At 40.6% G+C, this 24,253-nt stretch overlaps 1 protein-coding gene across 9 annotated transcripts; it reads right to left on the bottom strand.

Annotated features, from left to right (window-relative positions):
* Positions 1 to 1,133: 1,133 nt before the first annotated feature.
* Positions 1,134 to 24,165, bottom strand: PRMT7 (protein arginine methyltransferase 7). Of its 9 annotated transcripts, none has more exons than XM_062007396.1 (19): positions 24,145 to 24,165; positions 23,112 to 23,281; positions 22,284 to 22,320; positions 20,984 to 21,133; positions 19,594 to 19,702; positions 19,150 to 19,262; positions 17,266 to 17,507; positions 16,954 to 17,131; positions 15,740 to 15,867; positions 14,702 to 14,843; positions 14,140 to 14,223; positions 12,907 to 12,954; positions 12,505 to 12,594; positions 11,657 to 11,818; positions 9,306 to 9,422; positions 8,465 to 8,625; positions 6,947 to 7,043; positions 6,245 to 6,399; positions 1,135 to 1,665 (listed from the first exon to the last, which is right to left on the bottom strand). In XM_062007396.1, exons 2-19 carry the CDS (start codon positions 23,204 to 23,206, stop codon positions 1,647 to 1,649), a joined length of 2,127 nt encoding a protein of 708 aa, XP_061863380.1. In that variant the 5' UTR covers positions 23,207 to 23,281; positions 24,145 to 24,165; the 3' UTR covers positions 1,135 to 1,646. The 9 variants fall into 9 exon arrangements, with proteins under 9 accessions (XP_061863384.1, XP_061863380.1, XP_061863379.1 ...); XM_062007395.1 differs by lacking the exon at positions 24,145 to 24,165 and adding an exon at positions 23,997 to 24,085; XM_062007394.1 differs by lacking the exon at positions 24,145 to 24,165 and adding an exon at positions 23,741 to 23,985.
* Between the last annotated feature and the right edge of the window lie 88 nt (positions 24,166 to 24,253).

Here is a 24,253-nt window from a genome sequence, read left to right as displayed (position 1 = left end):
TTTGTCTGTTTATACTCATGAAACCTGTGGAGTACCCTGCCACTAAAGACATAAAGCCTCTTGTGCTGAAATATGAAGACATAGATTCTTCTCTGCCTTCCTCCCTTTTTGGAGACTTTTTTCAAGTATACTGCAAGGTATATGTCAAGATAATGCAAGAAGAGGTGAAAATGTAACATTTAACATGTAAGTTGACCTTGAGGTTCACTCACTCAGCTGTGCAACGTAGAGGCAACTGCTGTTGTCTGTTGAGCACTAGTTAATGTTACATAAAACCAGACGAGTGGGGAAAACAAAACCCGTGAAATATCAGAAAAAAATCATTTCATGCATGAAGGAGAAGAGATGCAAAACAGCACACATATGGTGGGAGTATTCGCTTCATCCCAGTTCAGCACCCACGTGTGCTTGTTTCCTCTGTCTGAAAGTCCATCAGCCCCACTCAACACAAGAATGCCTGTTTCTGAAGCCCCCCTACTATTCCCAAAGCAGGCCTCCAAGCCAAAGCTCGAAGCAAACCTCTGGGCTGGAAGCAGGTGCTGACGCGGCTTACTTCATTGAGAAACCCGGCTACCCGGGACGAGCGGGCTCCCGGGCCGGCGGCTGCAGCCACGTCAGCCACAGGCGCTGGGTGACGGCCCGCCCCCGAGCTAACCCCCGCCCACCCTCAACCGCGCACCGCCTCCCGGCCCGGCTTACAGCGGCCTCCCGGCCCGGCTTACAGCGGCCTTTCCGCGGCACAGACGCTGCTCCCCCGCCGCCGCCTCCGCCGTGCCCGGGGCGGGAGAAGGACGCGCCTGGCCCTTCCCCTGGGGCGCTGGGAGGCCAAAATGGCGCCCGCGCGGCCTGAGGCGGCGCGAGCGCCCGGCGGCGGTGGGCACACGGGCCTCGTGCCGCGGCCGGCCCCGCGCCAGGCGCCTTGGCTCTGAGCGCTTCTGGGTGCACTCGCGCCCCTTGCCACCTGAAATCATCAGGTGGAGCGTCAGCCCTTCATTAGAAATGGCTTCACAGTTACCGGGGCTGGAGATTATAGCTACTCTACAGGCACTCCAGCCGTTCCTGGAAGTACTGCAGCTGAGAGGGAGCGTGACATTTTCAAATGCAGTGAAAGCTGTTTGTCTCTGCCTCCCACGCCACTCATTGACACAGGTCTATTTATTTGTTGATTCTCAGTGTTGTGAGTAATTGGTTTCTTAGATACTGTAAAATGATGGAAGCAGTCACTTCATGGGAGTGCAGAGAGCAGCATCCATCAGCCTCGAGGAGTCCGCTCAGTAGAACTGCAGCATTCACTCTTCCAAAGCACGGGTGCAACACTTTACCTTCGAGAGCCATGTGCAAGGCAAGAAAGGGCAGAAGCTGTGGAAAGTAACAGGGGCAAGAGACAAAACTCACGGCAAACAGGCTGCTGCTGCAGTGCACTGAGCAGCTGCACATTAGCAACACCCTGAGGAGAACAGGAGGTTACATGGCTGGTGTCTTGTGTGTAACTTAGGGCCAAGATACCCTGGCACTGTGCCCACAGCCCTGCAAAGGGCACCATCAGATCTGCAACTGAAGGGCTTGCCCTTTGCACACAGGAAGATAATCAGCTCTCATTCTTTCATTAGTGGCCCCCGTTCACAAAGGAGGCATCTGTAGGGTCCTCAAATCCCGGACAGAATCCTGCCGGGGGAGAAAAAAAGAAAACAAAATGGGTCATCTTCACAACAGCTTTTCAAAACAAAAATAATGCCCTGTATCCTTGTAAATAAGTATAAAATCTCTGTATTTAACGTATAATTTATATTTAAGTACATACATATTTTAAAATACTTAAAACCCCGTGGTTTTAATTACTGAGGTATCCAAGGATTTACAGCCTCTGAGCCTTTATCTGCTCTATCTCGGTCAAACCTTGTAAGGCTGTATTTGAAATCACACTGCACTAAGAAAACAAATGATTAAAGCAGAGCAAGGGAGTCAAGGGATTATCTTATTCTGCATGGCCTTGAGCAAGTCATTTTTAGCTCTGAGGCTCTAATCTTACAGTGAGCCTGGGGCAGATAAAACACTTGTGACACCCACACAAAGCACACTTAGTTTTTTCTCATCTGAAAAATCAGAATAACAACACATACCTCTCTCTCTCAGCAGCATTTAAATCATGAATCTGCATGAAATGTTTCAAATGTCAAGTTCGAAAATGATTTCAAGTACCAAGCCAAATTAACATTTCGCAATGACGCTGGAGTCAATAAGGTAGAAAGACAACACAAGCACCCATTGTATTCAGTTGACAATTGTCACTGGAAAAATCTAACACTAGGAAGCTCTAATAGTCTCTTTCCCTCCTAACAACCAGCTGTAACACAAACAGAATACAAAAGATGAATGACTAAATGAATTAGTCCTGAACTGCATCCTCTATCTCGTTAAATGCAGGAAGCCTACACACAGCAATTTCAAAGGGACTAATGAAGGAGAAAAGCAAGCTCCAGCCCTGAGATCTCAGTCCCTGAATTGCTCACCCTTCTGACAAAAAGTACTAGTTCTGCAAATAAAGGAACAAATCTTGCAGCTGCCACCACTTAAAAGACACCCTTTAAAATGCAAGACCTGTCCTTCAGTAACAGTACCCCTCTGTGGTTGCCTGCCTGCTTTTCATGCTAGGTGCAAGTCTGTAGTAGCCTTACTACCAGTTGTTACATTTTGTACTAGATTCTCATGTCAGTTTGTGTGTGCACAATGTATCTCTTAACATCGCCTGTGTTTTATTTGCCTATGAGACAGCTACATTGCAATTCCGTGCACTTTTCCTTATTAGAAGTAAATCCGTCTGAAAATGCACTAAAAATGTAGAAGTGGATTCTCAGCACCCTCTCGTGGCTTTGTGGTGTGATAACCACCAAACATTACAATTCAGAGCTACAGAAAAGCTACTGGTTTTGCAGCAAAACTACAATAAAGTCAAATGTGAACAGCAAAATATTGCAGTTTATGAATATTTTTAATATCTGAGTAAAACCCATGCCTTTTTTGCAAGCATCTCTTTGGCCACATTAAAAAAATCTACCAATTACTGGCTCACATGCAATATATGAACTGCAGTACTACCAGTTCAGTGGTGACAGGGGATCCTGTTTCTATTAAAATAGGCCTCTGTGCCTGTCAGGAGCAAAACTGTTGTCACTGTGGAAAAAAAAAACCTGCCTGTGGTGGCCACACAGAGTAAGTTCCTTCTGAGAGAAAATAGGATTCTTGCTCAGCTTGTTGAGATGCCAGTGGCCAGAAGCCCTGCCAACTCAGCCCATCATTGCAATGCTTCTGTCAGGTCTGAGAACAAGGAGTCTGAAGGCTGCTCCTGGGTATCTGTGTTTTTCTGAAACAGTGGCTTTCCTCCCTCACTGGTGTGCTTGGAGTACAATGCCCTGTGGAAGGGGACAGGGATAGAAATACTGTTTTGTTTTGCTTAATGCTTTCATAAGGAATGGCCAGTATCCCCCTATATGCAGCTGTTTTCCACATGATTTACAGATCACATTAGGTTTTTAAGCCCAACCTGAAGAATTCAGAGAAGCCAAAGAAGACTGATGCATACACTTCATTATCCTAATTACATCTGAACAAATCTTTCCCCAAGCACTTAGATTCGTGTCAACACAGCTATGTTTTCTATGTGCCAGAATTTAATGACTAGTGTGACTTATCTGAAAACACTCCAACTATATACATGGTAAAAGGGTTTGCTTCAACACACCAGCTTCCAGCATGTTTTAAACAAATCCTCAAAGCCATTTCAGTGCCTGTCTAAATGCATAAGCATAACCAGCGAGCATTAGTGATGCTGACCACAGTGAAAACATGCACAAGGTTTCCTGAGCATATCCATCAGGTTTTGTTCCTCGAAGGAACTCACAGGTGCTAAAATGTGCTCACTGTTCCAGACCTCCAGCCTTTTACCTTTTTTTGGACAGCAGTGATACATTTAAGGTGTTTTTTCTCACATACATTCACATTAATTGCCATAGCTCAGCTCTGGAAGCACAGTTCTGCAGATCTGTTAGCTACCACATCTAGGCCTATGCCCTGCACTTCCACTACAGCCACCTCTGACAATCTCAACAGTCACAAGTCTCACAACACCAAAAGGGTTTGAAGACAATACCTCTCGGTCACTATGCCTAGTAGCTACCACAGTGCCCACCTATTTTCAACAGCTGTAACATTGATTAAAAAAATACAAATTCCCACCACTGGGAATTTCTTTCCCTGGGCATTTCAGCAAATTCATCCAGTTTATTTATTCAGGCACATCCACACAGAGTTATCTTTGTGAAAATTAACACTAGGCATTAAAATACTGTAAATTCAGCTGTGTTTTTGTTGTTTTCAAACACATAAACTGTAACATACTGCTGTCTATTAGTTCTGTACCACCTTTGGTACACTGGATGCTTCCATTAGATCCTGAATCATTTGTGCAGTTAAATGCAGCAGCTCGTGCTTTCTGTGTCAGGAAACGAGCAAACACAGGAGGCAGCATCTAAGTTTTTTCTGCTGTTATCTCCTCCACATGAGAAACTATACAGTGACAGCCTTGTGCATTCAGACCTGCACAATTGTCTCTATGCTTTTTTTTTCCCAATATAAATTGAATGCCTTTACTATTTAAAAGGTTTGGTCGTATCATTGTTCCCTTCACAACAGTACAGCTCGTGTTCCCAACATATAACAAACAGATCTGAGCCACCATACTTTCTGTGGGCTAGTCACAGTGTATCAAAATTAGAAGCAATTGTTTAATGAATACATTCCAGTGCAGACTGTAAGAAATAGGAGTCTGAAGTTAAGCATCTTAAAAGTACAGTTCTGGAAAGTGAAATCTACACATCTCAGGAGGAGCTGCAGGGTTTCTGTTCCAGTAAAAAACATTAATCATGTATTTCATTGCTTCCTCACATCTATTAAGTGTAAAGATCTCTGTCAGAAAAATAGTTTGAAAAATTTAGGAACATTTCAGACATCTTCCAGGTCTATAAATATGATCACACTCTTGGGAAGAGAATGCAGGAAAGTTCCTGCTCACCAGAATTACATATCATGGTGACCAGGAAAGCAAAGGAGAGTAGGCTCCTGCTTCCTCATGGTTTCTTTATGGCATTCCTTTCCCTTTGCTGAAGTTGCTGCTCAGAGGAAATAGAAGTAGCTTTGGTAAGCAGTTATCCCTGTGGCTGGCTGACAGTTTAGGACAGGCAGTACATTGATTTTCTATTTCCCTTAATAGGTCACACATACAAAACGGATACACCAATTGATTGTGCAACCAAAGCAGAATTAGTTGCACACACATGGTCACACACTACCATTTCTGCCATCACGATTCAGAGTGCAACTAAGAAAACCTCAGCTGGGGATATGGGCTATTGCAGAACAACCCATAATGTAGCTAAACTGGCAAATGTCATTTAGATCCCTGATGGAATGAGCATTTTTGATCATATAGTGGGTATTACGTATCTCCTGAAGAGCTGCAAATGTTTTAGATCACAGCTCTTTCTCTTTTGTTTCTGGTCAGACTAGGCTTGTCACTTCCAGTTAATGGGAATATGTACAGTTTCTAATGCCCAGTTACACCTTCCCAGACTTTGGCCACTGGTTGGCAAATATCTCTTCAGCAACAGCGTCTCAGACTCCAGTAAAACGTCAGACACTTTAATTCACTGACCATTTCAGTTTAATACTAGCCACAACTGACACCAAGTCTGCAAGCAGCTAAACTGTTTCCTTCCCCTGATTAAGTGTACCAATATAATAAATATGTAGCTTGACTTGAGATTTCTTTCTCTGAAGATTATTTCCCACTTTGCAGTGGCAAGAGCAAAGCCTACAAACAGATGGTTAAACTCATTAGTGGTAAGGTTCAGTGTCCTCATCCACCATGCAATAACCAGCAAGTCAACTATTTTGTAGCTCTGTAACATTATTCAAACCCTTAAAATACCAGTTTCACACTGAAACAGATGACAACAAGTACGTGTATATACATATGTATGTAAACTTTATCAGGAATACTTGTCCTTAAGAAAAGGTTTCTCTCTTTTCTCTCTCCTTATAATATTTTGATAAATAAACCAAAAAAGGTTTAAAGTGTATTTCAGAACAGTCAGTTTGGTCTCAGAGTACAACAAAAAACCCCTCTTGTATAAAAAACCCAACTATGTAAGTTTATTATAATTTAGGAACATAAGTAAAAGTATTTTACAATAGCTTGAAATCCATGGTAATCTCTCCTGTCTTTGTGTCAAAATTCATAGCATAGGTGACAGCACTAGGAAGGTCTGACAGAACTTCTGACTCGATAACAGAACTGAAGAAATAGACAGCTTGCTTGCAGTGGGGATTCCATTCACAGTTTCCCTACAGGAGAGAATTAAAAGTGAGAGCAATCAAAACTTCATGATATTATTACTGTGCAGTAAGAGTTCTTGTTCCCAGATCAGTATACAGTGATACAGTGAAGTTATCACTTCACTACCATCCATTCTGTTACAGTAATACCTGACTTCAAATACCACAGTGCACAGTGAAGTTGTGAAGGAAAAATTGATTTGGTCAAGGAATATTAAGATGAAATGTCAAAAATACTTACTCACATTTTTGCTTTTGTTAAACTAAGAACAGGGATTTGTATGAATAAATTCTACTTTGAGCTAGCATCATATTTAAGTTCTGAATGGGTTCCAAACTACAGCAGTGGATGAATCCAATTCAGATTCTCCCATTTTTATGTACATCTCCTGCTCGCCCCAGAAATATGAGCAAGCAGTTCTACTAGTTCTGCCTACATAGTATTCAGACAGTGTAACAAAGAGCCCTACATAAACCAAGCATAGCCAACAGAGACACGTTTTTCAGCACTGTAATCCTATATAGTTTAACATAATAAATTAGTATGAAGAAATACCTTTTCATTTGAAATTTCCATCAGTCCTGTACTAACAGAGATATCTGCAGTAAGATGATACTCCATCCACAGAACTGCTCCATGGCTCTTTCCTTTCCTGGGGAGAATTAAAACCTGTTACTTTATATGATACCAACAGCTTAAATGCTGCACCCATTCCTCACATAGTTTAGGTGAGAGCTGTAAAAGCATGAATAACTTGTTTCCTCAAAAAAAAATCTCAACAGCTGAGTGATATGGTAAATTGGTAGCAACTTTTAGGGTATTTGCAGATATGAACTCTAAGAGAGACAAGGAAGAGGAGGATGTGTCATAACTAAATCTGCTCAGAACCACAGTCATTTAACAGGCACTTGGTAACACAGTACAAATCATGTGGCATATTCGGAGGGTACTACTTCCTTCAGAGATTGATTCTGGAGTTTGAGGAAATATTCACCACACATGCCAAGTCACTTCAAGTATCTGCTCCACAAGGGGCAGAGGTCATACTAGCATGATCTCCTTTGGAGATCTTATTAACATATATAAATATCTAAAGGGTGGGTGTCAGGAGGTTGGGACATCCATTTTTTCTATAGTAGCTAGGAACAGGACAAGGGGTGATGGGATGAAGTTGGAACACAAAAAGTTCCACTTAAACATAAGAAGAAACTCTTTCACTGTTCAGGTGAGGGAGCCCTGGCACAGGCTGCCCAGAGGGGTTGTGGAGGCTCCTTCCTTGGAGGTCTTCAAGACCCACCTGGACATGTTCCTATGCAACCTGATCTAGGTGACCCTGCTTCTGCAGGGGGGTTGGACTGGATGATCTCTAAAGGTCCCTTCCAACCCCACCATTCTATGATTCTATTGACACCTGTAAATACAACAACTGGCGCAAAGGCACAGAGATCTCCACACAGACGGTTCTGGATCTTGTGAAACCCTGAATGTAGTTTCAAAGAGAAACACATAATTACAGCAGCCTTTGAGTTATATAATCTCTAGATAGTTAAAAATAACTTTCCCCTGTTTAATTCTTAATTCTGTTCAAACCTGAAATGCTGTTAACTACAATCTGTGGTTATATCCCAGAAGACATGTGACAAGTAACTAGACTGTCAGAATTAAAAGAACAGTGTTCACTTTAAAGCTACTAAATGGAATATATTGGAAAGCTAAATATGAGCTTTCTCTGCAAGAACTCAGCAACAGGAACAAGCAGAGAGATTAAAACCATCCCAACAATGGATTATTTTCACTAAATTATAGATTATAGATGAATTTATTGAAGTTTTAAGTCATGGTATCAACTAGTTATTTTTGAAATACTGACATGTTATCTAAGAAGTTACCCTTATTGTTACAGCCTACTGTGAACAGCCACAGGAAATCTGTGAACCACTAACTGCCACAATTTTAGGTCACATTATTAAAAACCATCAAGTACATTCTGTTAACTGTAATGCACAAAGAGCTTGAGTAATGGGTAAAAAAATGGATGGTAACAACAAAATTTATTGGAATGAGAAAACTCACCTTAAAAGATTTACAGAACCCTTTGAGCTGACACAGTGTTGTGGTACAGTCTTTCTGAAGTCAAATGTCAAAACTTCCTGGGGGTCAGAGAGTGACTTGCAAGGATACTCCCACAGAGGGTGAGGCTCTGCTTCCCTGGATTCCCTAAAATTCAGAGAATTCTGAAAAAAAGGTAATAAAATGATCTGAAAACAATCCAAAGACAAACAGTCCTTTTTTAACAGTTTTCAAGTTGAGTCCTGAGTCCCGAGTATTTAACCAATAAAGCTGCAGGAGGACAGGACTGCACTTCTCAGGCACAAAGGGAAATATGTATGTACTACAAGCATGAATTAATTACTATGACTATGGTCCTCCCTAGTGAAATAGAAATATGCACTTTCAAAATACAATACATTTAACTGTTCTTCTCCTCTGAGATGAATTCTACTCTGGAACTGCCTGCACTCCTCCACAATGACTATAAAAGCAATCTAAACAGCTAACTTCAATATAGATATTGATAATGCTGCTCTAGAAACTGACACAAATAAATCTCGCCCTTCACATCTATTCCTCTGGAGTCAAAAAGCCTTTACCTCTTTCAAAAGTACCTGCAAGAGCAAGGAAAGGCAGCAAAACTCATCTATTAACAATTCCCAGATGATTTCCAAAACAGTGCAAAGTACTGAAGATCCTGACAAATGAGAAGAAACACACAACCCCAAAACCCAGGCCACAGAAGTTCCTGCTTTGCAAGCACTAAATGCCCACTGTATTCATGAAAAGCTACAAGAACGGTGTTCTGCCTAATATATAACTTTTTCAACTAATTACTTCCAAGCCAAGGTGAGGTTTGTACTGTTTTGCCAAGAGTTGTGCTGAAACTCTTCAGTCTTCTTACTTGAATCATATCATCCATAGTCCGGACATCAAAACCTTCACAGATGCCACATGGACTCCGTATTCTCCACAAGTCCTATAGAAGAAAACAGGATTTTGTTTGGCTTTATTAATGGAAACAGGAAGTCTTAAAAGTAATTTTAGTTGTAGATTGGATAGTTGAAAACAAGTCATATAAAGACTCTACTGTCTACACACTCTTAAACCATTTGAACTGCTGCAAGGATCAGAAGATAGTGTAATTCTGGGAAAACATGTCTGCAAGTCAGTTAATTCCTCGGCCACTGTTTCCAACTCCTCTAAAGAATCTGCTACATTTCCTGTCATCTCCATGTATAGTTTAGAGCAGATATGGATATGTTAAGGTGAAACCCTTACAGCCTCACCCATTTCCACTACTCAGCACAGGTATGTGCTCCCAGTTGCATCACTTACAGCCTGTTGGACTCCCATATGTCCCTTTAGCACTGTAAAGATAAAATCTTTTTAGGTGCTTCATATTCTGCCTCTCATTGACTTTAACAATCTACCAGCCTTTTCTTAGACTACATTGATGGTCTCTTAATTGCACAAGAGCATTCACTAGCTGTGCATAGAAACATTTTATTACATTACTACATTTTATTGTTCATTGTTGCACTTGGCAACCTCCAATGTTCCTTCTTTAAAGGATGGCAGTAGGACTACTATAAACTTAAAAGCTATTAGAATTTATGTCTGAATACAGCATGAACTAGAGTAACTATAAAGAATCTGTGAATGGCATACTTGATTGAGCTATCAAGTCAGATTGGTGGCATCCTGCTCCCTAAATGCAATCATGGACTTTAGAAGTGCAAGAATTTGATGAAATTATTTTTCCTGGCTCCAGCTTTTCCTAACTGCTTAACTGTAATGTCATGTCCCAAGTCTGACAAGGCAGAACACCCTTCAGAGCCAGTTCTGCAGAATAACTTACAACACTATGTCTGTTTCTTCTCTTTAACCAAGAACTGGTAAATGCAGAAGGTATTTTAGAAACCCACAGATCCTAGTCTTGGAGTCTAGATTCACCACTGAACAAAGAGTAAAATTAAAGTGATAGCTTTTGGAAGAACTTAACAGAACTTCAATGTTATTTGGAATCATCTCTGAGCACCACCCTGTACATAAGTGTAAAACAGCCCAGGTGACATGAACATTAATCTTTATTGTGCTTGCTACTGGATTCCTGAATAGCCTTAATTCATCACTCTGCATGCTTCAGTTTCCTCATCCAGAACATGAAGAACACTTATTTCCTTACAAAATGCTTTGAGTTCTAGGGAAGGAAATCCTCTAGATAAGACAGCATGGACTTAACTTATTTCAATCTGATTACTGTTGATTAGTCTTAAACATCTACTCGCTATTACAAGATTCAGATTTTTATTATTAACATGGTATTTATTTAAATTCTCAATGTTTTTGCAGACAATGGAAAGGTATGTAACAACATGCACCACAGATGGGTTAGTCCCAGAGGGAAAAAGAACACACACGCACTAATCAACGGTGCAAGTCAGAGAACAAAGCTAAAGAGCATTTGAGTAAGGGAACTGTTAAGGGAGAGAAGGTTCAGACACAAAGTACACAGCTGGTCAATTAGATAGAGGAAAGAGGGCATTTCTAACACATAAACTGAAGGTCATGTTTATGTGAAAATATATTAGATTACAAGCTTTTTTTAATTTCTAGATATGTATATTTTACTTACACAACTTTAGACTAATGAGTTCCCTCACTCAAGCTCCTGGACAAAAACTCTGCATATTAATTACAAAAATATTTAATTTCCATTATCATTGTAGGTGAAATCTTCATCTTTACTAAGTCCTTAACTGAAAAAAAGCTTATACCTTTATACAATTTCTGAAGGATGATTTTTTGAAGTATTTCTAAGATGTGATCCCTATCATGCTTAAATTTAGAACTGCACAGCCTCCAGTGGTTAAAAAAGCTCCATGCAATAATGAAGCCTGCCTATAGTCTCACAAAGCATCACTTGGAAACCTGTTATTTTGAAGAATATCCAATTTTATAAATAACCACAATTGTCATGTGCTTCAGCAGTATCTTCTTAACCTAAGGAAATGTTTTAAATCATACAGCTCTTTCATGAGTTAATTTTCTGACAATAGATGGCTGAAATTGCAAAACTCTTCTTCAAGATGTCATTCTTTTTTCAGGTGGTACGTGCAAAACACCAAACTGGACAGTAGTAAGATGAGATAAACTTGTTAAATCAAAAATTCCTCTCTCAAATGGAGAGTTCTAAACCTGGAATCTCACCTGGAATTCCACAATCATCATGTGCAAAGATGCAGACTGAGGTAGGATAGTGACGTTGCTGGTAAGGTGACTGGCCACAGCTGTCCTGGCATACCAGAAATACAGGTTATGCCATGGTAACAAACTTGTAGTGAAAAATGGCTCTCCCACAAGAACAGAAATCTTGACAAAGAAAGGAGGAGATATCATAAAGAACAACTCAATAACACAGGCATGTTTGTGTCTTCAGTAGTTGACAATGCAATGCAGCAAGTGAAGTCTTACAGATTAAACACTTGTGCTGCTCTGTGAGGATTGAATCACTGCACACTGCATTTACTGCACAACAGACACCTTTTGGGGAGTTTAGTTAGCAAATTTCCAAATCAATTTTCCTGCAACAAAGTTTGAGAGAAAACACAGCAGTTTGAGGTTGGAAGGCTGTGAGAGGCTGACGAGAGCTGCAGAATTTGGAATTTTTAACTTAAGAACTTTAGTATTTCCAAAGAGACTGCAGTCTTCTGAGGGGCTTGAGAAAGGACAGCTACAGCCTAGAAGAACATAGGCATTTAAACCTTTCTGCATAATCTACACTGGTACTAAGGTGAAACCCTTAATATTGGTGTAGATTATATGCAAGAAGGCAAAATCATACCCTTACAGGAACAAAGCAAAAGCCCTCCCACAGTCTTTAGACTAAGCCTCATTTAGTTTCAGTGTGACACAGTCTGAGCTATCTACTCATTGCACTTGCCATGAACTGGGATATAATGGGATTCATTGTGGTCACAGTAGGAAACCAAAACTCATTTCTACCATCTGCTCTCCCCTTCCCTACTGAAATTCAGTGCTGGACAACTGTACCATACCTTTTTATCTTCCAAATGAGAAGGTGTCAACAACTCAGGGCGTGCTTCTATTATTTTTATTTTATCTTCCAGCTTATTTGCTCTAAAAAACTAAAACCAAAGAAACCAACCAAACAGAAAATTATCATGCTGTCTTTATCAAAAGCTACAGTTGAGACCCAAACCCATACCAAACCCAATTTTACTAATTTTGTTTTCATACAGCTCTGTACAACTGCTTGGAAAAAATTCAGAACTCCTGCCCCCAACATATCCCAGCTCTCATGGTCTTGCCAAATGGAACGATTAAATAGATTCATTAAACTGACTTCACCTCCAAGCAACTGATGCAAGGGCAATCAAAGACATCACACTTAGTGCCATGAGTTTGTTTACTGCTTTAACAAAGAACTGGATACTCACTTTTTCCATGACAGAACAGGACACAGAAGAGTTTTCTAATGTAAACACCTAAAGAAAACACAGAACAGTTAACTAGCTTTAAAATTCCTGAGTAAAAGAATACATAAACAAGCAATGAAGGAACTATTTTGATGCCCTAGATAATATAGCTCATAAGAACCATCCATCATCTACTCAACAGCCAACTGTCATGTACCTTTTTAACAACAAAACCACCCCTAATAACTACAGCCTAAATAATGCTGTTTTCACAGCCACACAAGAAAAAACCCCACAGAATGCAAATGTTTCTTTTCCATTTTTAAGATCCACATGGCATATTAACATTTGCTCTAGGCACATATATATATACATTCCCAATCAATGTTAGTGCTCTTTGTAGGCATTGTTTAACATGATCTGACAGTATCAGCAGGAAAGTGCTCAAATGCACAACGCTGCACACCAGCCTTCTGAAGTAAGAAAAACCCCAGGTTTTATTCAATAGTTAGGCAAAATGCTGCTACAGGGCTAAGAAGTCTCTGTGTCTGCCCTATTCATTTCCTCTCTCCTGGTCACCTGTGACTAGCCACTACCAAAGGTAAAAACACAGTGGCTATGGATAACTGGTTTAACTCAGCATATTTATTTCTCTGAATTGCCTAGAGTCTTCCTCAGGACTGTACTACCTTACACATTCCCAGATATTTAGTCTAACTGTGATAGATTTCAGTTTGAAGAGTCTCATGAGAGAACACACCAAGTACGGTATGTATAGAAGTGAAACAGCCAGGCAGATCTATGCTCTCATTTACACACAATCTCAGTATTTTTTCTGCTTCCTATCTTGCTGTTACAGACCTTCCACTTCAGACTAGATAATAAATGTAATTATGGAATTGGAGACATAAAAGAAGAAGAAGAAATGACAGACATTTAGGTTGATAGATTATTTCCAAAAGCACCGAGATACAAGAAGGTGAACAGAAATCAGTGGGGAATGGGGACACCACTTCCATTCTAGGCTACACATTGGTAAATATAGAAACTGGTAATTATTATCTCCCTATACACCAACTTGAGCATGGATCACTTTAACCTCCACTTCAAGGCAATAGGAGTCTCTTTTTAACTTGTCACTGAAAAAGTCCTGGAAAGAATTAAATAATGGGCTGGAAATGCTGAACTATACAAGACAACTAAAAATACCAAGTTAAAATGCAAAGATCAGAAAAACAGGAAGGAGTATGGTACCTGCTTTGCTCCGAGATAGTGAGCCAGCACAGGCAGCAGACTGCCATCGCTGATACACAGGCACACACTATCTGTTTTCAGAACCTACAGGAATTAAATAGTCATTGTTATTCCCATTCCAGATGAAAATGTTTCCAAATTCTAGACATTTTGGTGGCATTTTCTTCCACTTCATACACTTTCACATCAAATAAAGACTGGGAGATACAGTGATTAACAAAGCCACTCCAAGTAGAACAGAACAGTGCAAATGTTCACACAGTCCCTTTTTTCAGGTCAGAAAAGCTTGCACAAAAATGCATTGGGTCTCTTTATTCAACTACCAATACTCTGTTAACAAATACACAGAGTTGCCTCAAATCCCTATGCAAAAATGGCTGCTGACAATTAAAAAAAACCCCAAGTTTTCATGACAAACATCTGCTCATGTAAATAAAACATGCTTTGTAAGCAAAGCCTTTTGGCAAGGGAGAAACAAATTCCAGAAATGATTACTGCAAATAAAGCAATACACTCATCAATCATGGAAGCCAAAAAAACCCTACAGGCAACACACACTCACTTTCATCAAAGACTTAATATATTGGCGTGTTCGGTTCTGATCGTTTAACTCCCCAAAGCGTGGTCGATTCCAAAGAAGATGAGCCTGACATCTACAAACAGGACTCTCAACACGAACATCTGCTTTACTCTCCTCTTCACCTCTGTAAAAAACAAGTAATTTGATGAAGTACCAACTACAGCATCAGGAGCATGGCTTCAGGAAGAGGTACATGTATGCATTTTAGCTAGTACAGACATCAGTGCTCACAGACCCCACTGTCACTTGTTTAAATGTACTAGATCTGTAGGGCCCTTTGTTTAGCTTTGCCTTCCAAATGGAAAGAAAGGAAAATTTTCACCTTTTATGTAAAAAGCAAAACCAAGAGCCCTCAAACTTTCCCAGTGGCTGTAATGGTTCCTATGTGACCAGATCTAGGGGAATTTGCTTTAGCAGTGGGTTGGGCTGGAGGAGCATTGGAGGTCCCTTCCAATCCCCATCATTCTGGGACTCTGTGATATTAGGCTTTGACTTTTTAGAAGAAAGTTAGTCATTTGGATTCCTCTGTAAAAAAGACACACAAAATTCAGGCATTACCTTTCAAAGGTGGCACTGATTTTTATAAATGCTGGCTATGGTCATCACAACCAAAGTGATTAAGCTCCTTTTAATTTGACCAAAAGGTAATAAACCTCAAAAAGACAGTGCTAAGAAAATAGAAAATGAAGAGACAGAATAGCAATCATTTCACTCCTTTAAATATATGCCAGCTCAGCTGAGCTGTGTTTTGGGACTTCCAGGAACCTATCATGAGTGATTGTTGTTTCTCTCTCAGAAAGCCACCATTTATAAGGGAGGAGCCTGCAGTCCAAATCCCAATTGTGTTTTTATGCATCACATGGTTTCTTTTCTCCTGTGCACCGTCCACAAAGTGGTATGTGGTAAATTTTCTAGTATTAGGTTCTTATCTTGCTCTTCTACAAAACAGCTGCTCTAAAAGCAGCAAATACTTGAGCCTGGAATCAAACACCACCCTTTTTCACACTCATGTATTGATACCTGGCTTTCTGCAGCTTGTACCACAGAGAGTATTCATCACGACAGGCAGTCAGGTCCACTTTCTCACCCTGGAGAACTGACTCTTCATTTGGAAGAAAATACACACACTGCATCCAGTGATCTCTCCACTGAAAAGGACAGATAAACAAAACCTTAGGAATTAACTCATAAAGAGTAGATGGAAAGTAAACAAATAGCAAGAAACCAATTAGTAACAGTGGGTACAACTTCAAAGCACTGATGTACAAATAGTTGAAAGAATCTTGTTCACTTCATCAAGCCTAAATAAGGACTAATACTGTATACTGAACAGATACACTTTATATAGATTTCTTACAACAGAATAAGCCTGAGAGCTCCAGCTTGCTGACTAGCTAAACATGTATTTTAACCACAGGAAAAGCAAATCCAGAATAGACTTTCATTTCTTAAGGCAGTTTTGCCTCTATAGTTCATTTAGGTTGCAAACTTGTATTGAATTGCTGACAGTGATCAGTTGCCAGAACCTCAGGCAATCAAACAAGGTTACTTAGTATCACTGATATGACAGCACAACTATTTTGTGTTTAAAAAGCTACTTTCTGCACTGCAAATATTCCAAGCTGATCAGTCACTCCAAGCTCACTGAATGTCCTCACACTAGATTGTTTCAAATTCTGTTCTCAAATACAATTAAGTGCCAAAAATAATTTTGCAGCTTCCTTTTGACTAAGGTGGTCCCACTAGCAAGTACACTCAGAAGCAAACAAATCTGACCTAACAGTGATCTCCTGTTCCTCTAAATATCCAGCATCAACCCAGCATTTTCAGACATCAGCCTTTTCTATGGGAGTCTAAATATACTACCATAAACATCACATTTGTTTGGAAATCTAATAGAAGAATGACATGGAAGCAAATTATAGACTAATATTTCAACGGGGAACAGAGACTAATTAAGGAAAAAATACATGGAAACCTATTTTATTTCTTGGAAAAAAAAAATGTCTGGAAGACAGCTTCAGTTTAAGCTTTACATTAAAGAAAACCTAAACCAGTTGCATACTGAAGTTAACATTTCTATGATTTGCTCATTTAGCATCTTCTCATACATAAAACATTAGCAAAGTTTTTATACAGTTTAAGGGACAGCTGCTTAAAAAAACCCAGTATAGCCTTTGCTCAAAATTACTGGTAGTCATCTGATGATAGTATCTGCAGGCTCAGTATTTTACCTGGAAAGCAGAAGTGGATTTTACCCAGTACGGAGCCATTGTACAATTTATTGTCCCAGAGGGGTCCATGTCAATGTCCCACCAGGAAAGTACAATTTGTGCCTTGCCAGATTTCACAGGCTCCAGCTGCACTCTGTAGTAGGTCGAAGCACTCCTTACTGGCTTACTGAAATCCACACTGCAGAGAAGCATAAACAATGGGAAAAAAACCAGTTTGGCATTCTTCTCCCTAGCTTCCTAAGCTTAATACACAACTTACATAAAAGGCGTAACAGCCAAATTGTGGGCTGAACTAAACAAAGCCTACCATACCTGAACATTGTCACCACATCACTAAGGATAGTGAAGTCACTTGAAGGCATCTGGTTCAGCTGGATATCACAAACAGAAGGAACACCTGGACAGTTCTCCATTTCTGAAGGGGAGACAATGATTTTTTCACCATCCTCTGCTTTGACGTGAACAGGAAAGAGTTTGTTCCACGACCACATTCTTTTGGATTCCACTAGCTGGACATACACTGTTGCCCTGTGAGGCACTGCCTCACATCCTTCCTGAGAGTTCAAAACAACAGGAAAAGGCATTATTAACCATGTGACAGCAACATTTTACTAGTCTCGGTTAAACGTGTATTTCCATTCTCATTCTGAGGCGAGAGATCCCTCCCAAGCGTCTTAAAATAAAGAACTACTAAGGTGTCAACATTAAAGCATTGTGATTGCTGTGAGTGAATGAAAAAATAAAGGCACAAACATTTATGCAATAACAACTCCATGTCCATGTCTGAAGAATAGAAAACATGTAAGTGTTCCAAAAAAGTACTGTGACCTAAGAGCTAACAGTGAAGTCCAAGAACAATGCTTTTACAAAAAAGACAAACTACAATTCAAGGTCATATAGAAAGGACAGGAAAAGTTACTAAGTGCTGCTGGTTTTATATGCAAAACGGTGACATTAAACTTAGAAACCTAAATCAAGTTTTGCCATCCACATTTTACTAAGGTCCCTCCTCAGGCTTCTCTTCTCCAGGCGGAACAGCCCGAGGTCACGCAGCCTTTCCTCCTCACAGAGATGTTCCATCCCTTCAGCATCTTCGTAGCCCTGTTTTGGACTCTCTCCAACAGGGACAGAGAACTGATGGAGAGAGGCCCTGGGGATGTTCTGCCTGGAGAAGAGAAGCCTGAGGGGAGAGCTCATCAATGCTGAGAAATCCCTACAGGGTGGGTGTCAGGAGGATGAGGATGGTCTTTTCCAGTGGTACCCAGTGACAGGACAAAGGGTAACAGGCACAAGCTGGAACACAGGAAGTTCCACTGGAACTTGAGGGAAAACTTCTTTCATGTTGAGGTGAGGGAGCCCCGGCCCAGGCTGCCCAGGGAGGGTGTGGAGGCTCCTTCTCGGGAGGCTTCCAAACCCGCCTGGACATGTTCCTGTACCCCCTGAGCAAGGGGAACCTGCTTTAGCAGGGGCTTGGTTTGGATGAGTTCTGCAGGGCCCTTCCAACCCCCATCATTCTGAGATTCTATGATTTTAATTGAAGGGGAAGTTAGAAATGGTAAAGCAGAAAGCACTAAAATTATAACCATAGACTATATGCCAAAAACAAACCCACTGGATATTAATTAGATTAGAGAGTTTATTTCCACAAACAAAAAAAAACTATGTGAAATCACAAGAGCTCCTTAGAGAAGAAAAAAAACTCCAAAAATCAACCAACAAAAAAACCTCAAAACAAAACAAATCAATGCCTGGGAGTAGAAAGAGCTCCTTAGGAAAAAAAACCAATCAATGCCTGGGAGCTGAAGCCCATCAAATTTATTAAGAGATAAAAAAGAAATGAATTTTTTAAAACATCCTGGCATCTGCTTGCCTTTAGAAAAAATCATTCAAGCAAGCTCCAAATCAGAACTGAATGCCTTTCAGAAAGCTGTTTCTTAACCAGTAAGTTATGGTTTTAATACAAAGCAACAATATGTAATTTCAGAGTCTGTGATTTACAATATATGCTCCAATAGCTTTATTCTAGGAATGAATGTAGTAAATTATTCACTGAATAAGAAATTAGCCCAGCTGATGGGTTATTTACAAAGCATACAGAAGTCCAATTCAAGTATAATCTCTATCCCACTCAAAAAAAAGGACAAAATAGTTTCTTTAGAGATAAATCTGACATACTATCACTTCCTGTTTTCTTACCTGTACAAGGTATTTGTGTGCATGCTCATAGGTTGGTAAAGCTCCTTCTCCTATCAGCTCTGTATCAAATAATTCTGTTACCAGGATGTTTGCACGACATTGCATATCTCCATCTAAAAGACAGAACTTAAAACTGTAAAATTAAGACCTTACAGGAGTCTTTCAAGAAGATGCTAGCTGAAAACACAAACTCTTCAACAGCCTATTTGTTTAAGAGAACCTGCTGAAGACTGCAAGTTATTTTCCTTTAGAAGTTTACTATGAAATACAAATGACTACTGAAATACAACAACACTTCCTTTTGAACTAAACTACCAATGGTACTTTCTAGACAGTAAAGGATTTGCTTAATTGAAAAAACAATGAGAAAGTAAGAAAAAGACATAATCCTTCATGGTTCTGAGGTACTTGATGACTGTTTTAACCCCAGTCTATTTTTCTCACCTGGGCCAACTGTGACTTCAGTGGAGTGTTTGTTGATTACCTTGATCTTGTCATGAAAACCGTTCTTCTCCACTATCTTTACAGCAGCATTAGCCATGGGTTTGAAAACCTGTAAAGAGCAAGAGTGTAACAAACTAGTCAGCTAACGTTAGCTCTCAAAAATGAAGGGATAGCAACATGAAATGCAACATATTTAGTCCTGCAAAAACACCTTTTCTATCTTCCCCAGTTTGAAGTTCATTGCCATGAAACAAGACAGCAAGCTTCACTTCAAAAGTCAACAGAGCTCCAATGTCACTGTTACAAACTGTGAGCTGTCTTGAAAAGCTACTCCAATTGTAAGACAAGAACACACACAAAGAGTATTAAATAAGCTTGTTACTTTTAAAAATAAAAAGATACATATGCATCAAGAGAAGCTTCGAGAGACTTATGTGTGCTCAAGCTATAAAACAAATATATAAAAGAACCCAAACAACCATCAGTGAAATGGTTACGTAAGCATGCCAAAAACCTGCCTTCCTTAACAGTGTTACTGTGAAGAGAATTTTTATTTCACTTGCAAGGAAGTGTATAGCTTGAAAAAAACCCAGAATATTGAACAATGTGTTGAAAGGGTTTAACATCCATACCCAGTTTTAAACTAAAAAACTTGAAATATTCTCCTCAGCCACACAACCTGACTACTTAAGGAGCTTATGGCCACTTCAGAACTTAGTCTCAGTTCCAGAACTGGAATAATGTATTGCTGTTAGAACACCTGTACCAGTAACTCTCAGGCTTTTCAGATAAGGCTTTTGCTTTCCATCATCAGCCTCCTTTCCTCCTGCAAGCTACTGATCCTCCTCTGCCAGAGTGATCATAGAACCATAGGAGCTGGGAGGGACCTCTAGAGATCATTTAGTCTAACTGCCCTGCCAAAGCAGGGCCACCTAGATCAGGTCACACAGGAATGTGCCCAGGCAGGTTTTGAAGACCTCCACAGAAGGAGACAAATAACTAAGCAGAAGATATGACCCTTCATATCACATCACTTCTGCTACTGTCTCTTCCCTACAGCTGGCTGTGAACAGTCTGTGAACATTTGAGTTTTGGTAAGCAGAGAAGACAGAACACTATGAAACTTGTCTTGGTACTGCTAATCTGTATGTTTCCAGAAGCTATCCCAAGAATGAAAAATACATTATATCTTTTCAAACACATTTTTTGTAAGATCCAAGACTTCCTCATACCCATAAAAGCTTCAAACTTGTAACTGAGAAATGACAACACAAAACAGCAAATGCATCCACAGTGCTGATCATTCAGACAGAACAACTGCATTAAAGCTCTAAAAAGAGGTCATGAACATGCATGCAAAAGTATGTGCAACCAGAAACAAAACACATACCTCAATTGCATAGCAGAAATCTGCACCTGCTGAAGCTGCCATCATAGACAGGAGACCTGTGCCAGTCCCTATGTCTAGAACAATTGCTTTCTCTCCTCTTTCTTTGACTCGGCACACTGCAGCACGAATACCTTGGTAATATTTTGTGTTCTGTGGAGACAAAGGGAAAAAAAAAGGAAGATCAGCAACCTTTTATCTATTTATACTTTTTTTCTTGCATTCTCAGACTATGAGTTTAAAATTAGAAAAATGCCTCCAGATATTCTTTATACTGTAGTCATACCAAAGATGGCAAATCTTGCCATCTGCCAGCTACAGTATGTGTATTAAAAGACACGCTCACCTTTACTCCATAACAGCCTACTGCAAGACATTCTTTTCCAAATGATTTATCGTAGAATCATAGAATGGTAGGGGTTGGAAGGGACCTTTAGAGATCATCCAGTCCAACCCCCCTGCAGAAGCAGGTCCACCTAGATCAGGTCACATAGGAACATGTCCAGGCGGGTTTGAAGACCTCCAAGGAAGGAGCCTCCACAACCCCTCTGGGCAGCCTGTGCCAGGGCTCCCTCACTGAAACACTGAAATAGTTTTTTCTTGTATTTAATTCCCAAATAATATCTTTGGATATTACAAATTTGTAATGTCTGCTGGATCCCTTTCTGAACAATTCTACATAACACTTTTGATCTAGAATTCCAGTAGAGTTGTTTTAATTGCTTAGACACAATTTGCTCTCTCTACATGGCTTATTAAATGACTGATCCCTCTGGCGTGTTTCAATGCAATGTGAACTCAGGACTTCAGAGTGTAGACACCATAAAAGTCTTTAAAAAGGTTACTGACTAAATGGCTGGAGCAGAAAGGATATTTAAACCATTCACTCTAGAGTGAATATGCCTGTACTGCAATATGGTATCTCAATATTCTTCTCAATCCTAAGCAGTGTATAAGAGCTAAAAATAAACAAAAGAATAAAGACTGACTTTACTTACACTCCTATAAAAACAAAGAAGCAGAGATTCACATTTACAGCCTTTGAATTTCCAATTTCCCTCTCTGTCAAAAACATCAAACACAGAGCAGCAAAAATCAGCTACCTGGTTCTAAGTATCATGTTCTGCAGTTAACAACAGAACACTATGGTCAGAGGTTGATCCAAGAGCAGGTTTGGTATAATAAAAGGTACAAATTTGATCATTTCATCTTTCAGAGGAATCTGCATAATCATGCATTAACAGCTATCAAGAGAAATGAGAAAAGAAACCACTCAAAGGAATTTCTTTGCTTCTATACTTACTCTGTCTTTATCATGAAGCATATCTGCATAGCGTGACCTACAGTAAAAAAAATCCAGTCAAAATGCTACATACTGCAAAGCACAACAAAACTGCTACATCTTACACAGCCTCCTTTGCCTTCTCTTACTAAGGCAACACATCTCCATGGCCCATAAAGCTGCACAGGTAACTGACTTTGAGGATCTGAACTGCTTCCCAAATCTAAGGAATCATGTAATTTCGCTGATCTGGTCATCAGCATGTAAATGAACTACTTAACTGTTGGCATATATCCTCTCTTCAGTAATGCACTCAATACATGAACTCATAGACAAACAGCTGTGAAACAACAGATGTTCATACAGAGCAATGAAAGACAGACAGATGTAGCATTCTGTTACCAAGACTTAAATTTCTTTGGTATCCATTTCTTCATGAATCACAGCATTTAAAAATTCCTTAAAATCCAATCTCAATTTCTCTGGCTCTTACATTAAGCTCTTTAAAAAGTTACTACAGGAACAGACAACTGGCAATTATTCATTGCACTGCAGATTTAAACCAAATTTAGTCGATGCATTTTGCCCCAAGGCAGTCTCTGTCAGCACCTCACATAAGATAAGCACCTCACAAAGTGTCCAAAAAATTTAGAAAGAAACTACTTAACAGAAAACTTTACAAAATTTTACACTTACAGGGCCTTGTAACATTTAACTTTGTCTTAGTCTGTTCATCTTGTACCCTTGAAACTTCTACAGAGATTAACTCAACAACTGTGACAAAACCAAGCTGTGTTAGCTCTTTTTTTTTAGCTTTAGTGGAACAACAAACTACTTTTTCCAGCATACCTTGCTATTTCCTGATGATAGTCATAGTCCTCATCCCCTTCTAACCACTCCATCGAACCAGTGGTTGGATTAGCTCTTCCACAAAAGGTCTTCATGATCAGCCTCAATTTGTGTTATGTGTTGTGTGTGGGTTTGTTGCTTTTGCTTCTGTGTAATACCCAAAACACTGGCTGTGGGAAAAAAAAAACCATCACAAAGATTCAAGTGAAAACGACAGACATTAGTTTAGCTACAGATATGTATTACCCCTGCTTCTCACAGAAGCAGTGGTCACTAGAATGACAGAATGGTAGGGGTTGGAAAGGACTTTTAGAGACCCTCTAGTCCAACTCCCGTGCCAAAGCAGGCCCATCTAGATGAGGTCACACAGCAACGTGTCCAGGTGGGTTTTGAAGACCTCCAGAGGAGACTCCATAACCACCTTGGGCAGCCCGGGCCGGGGCTCCCTCACCTCCACAGTGAAGTAGTTTTCCCTTATGTTTAAACAGAATTTTTTGTGTTTCAGCTTCTTTCCATTATACTTTTCCTATATGAACGTTTTACAGTCAAGCCTGTCACCCAGTCCTGTTCAGAAACTCATCCCAGATAACAAACGAATAAATCTGCATTAAATCCTCCAGGAAACGCACCCACCCCCACGCGATACACTCCGGGCCGGGAGAGAACAACCACCCGCTCCAGGTCGTCGCCACTCGCTGTCTGACGAGGGACCTGCAAGCTGCGGGCACTAGTTGAGCCGAGGGGACGAGCGGCCGCAGTGCCTGCGAGCTCCGCGCCGGAGGAAAGCAAAGCGCCGCCCGGGGGAAAGCACCGAGCCAGCCGCTGACAGCACTACCGGCGGCGAGTGGCACCTCCGGAGAGGCCTCAGCCCGCACCTCCCCCCACCTCAGGAAGAAACCGCGATGAAAAACGAAGATGTTCTTCCCTATCCCCTGCCCGAACTCAGCACAGCGGCCCCAAGAAGCCCTCTGGGCCCCGCGCCACCACCTCCACCTTCCCCCCCAACATGGCCGCCCTGACTCGCCTCACGCACCGCGACCAGCCAGCTGCCCGGCGTGCCCTGCGCGGCGCGGGCGGATCGGGGCGGATCGGGGCGGATCGGGGCGGAGAGGGGCGGAGCGGGGCGGAGCGGGGCGGAGCGG

Source organism: Colius striatus, chromosome 14 (assembly GCF_028858725.1).
Source record: "Colius striatus isolate bColStr4 chromosome 14, bColStr4.1.hap1, whole genome shotgun sequence".
Taxonomy (NCBI): Eukaryota; Metazoa; Chordata; class Aves; order Coliiformes; family Coliidae; genus Colius; species Colius striatus.
The sequence above is the reverse complement of the archived record's forward strand: the minus strand, read 5'-3'. Positions and strand labels throughout refer to the sequence as shown.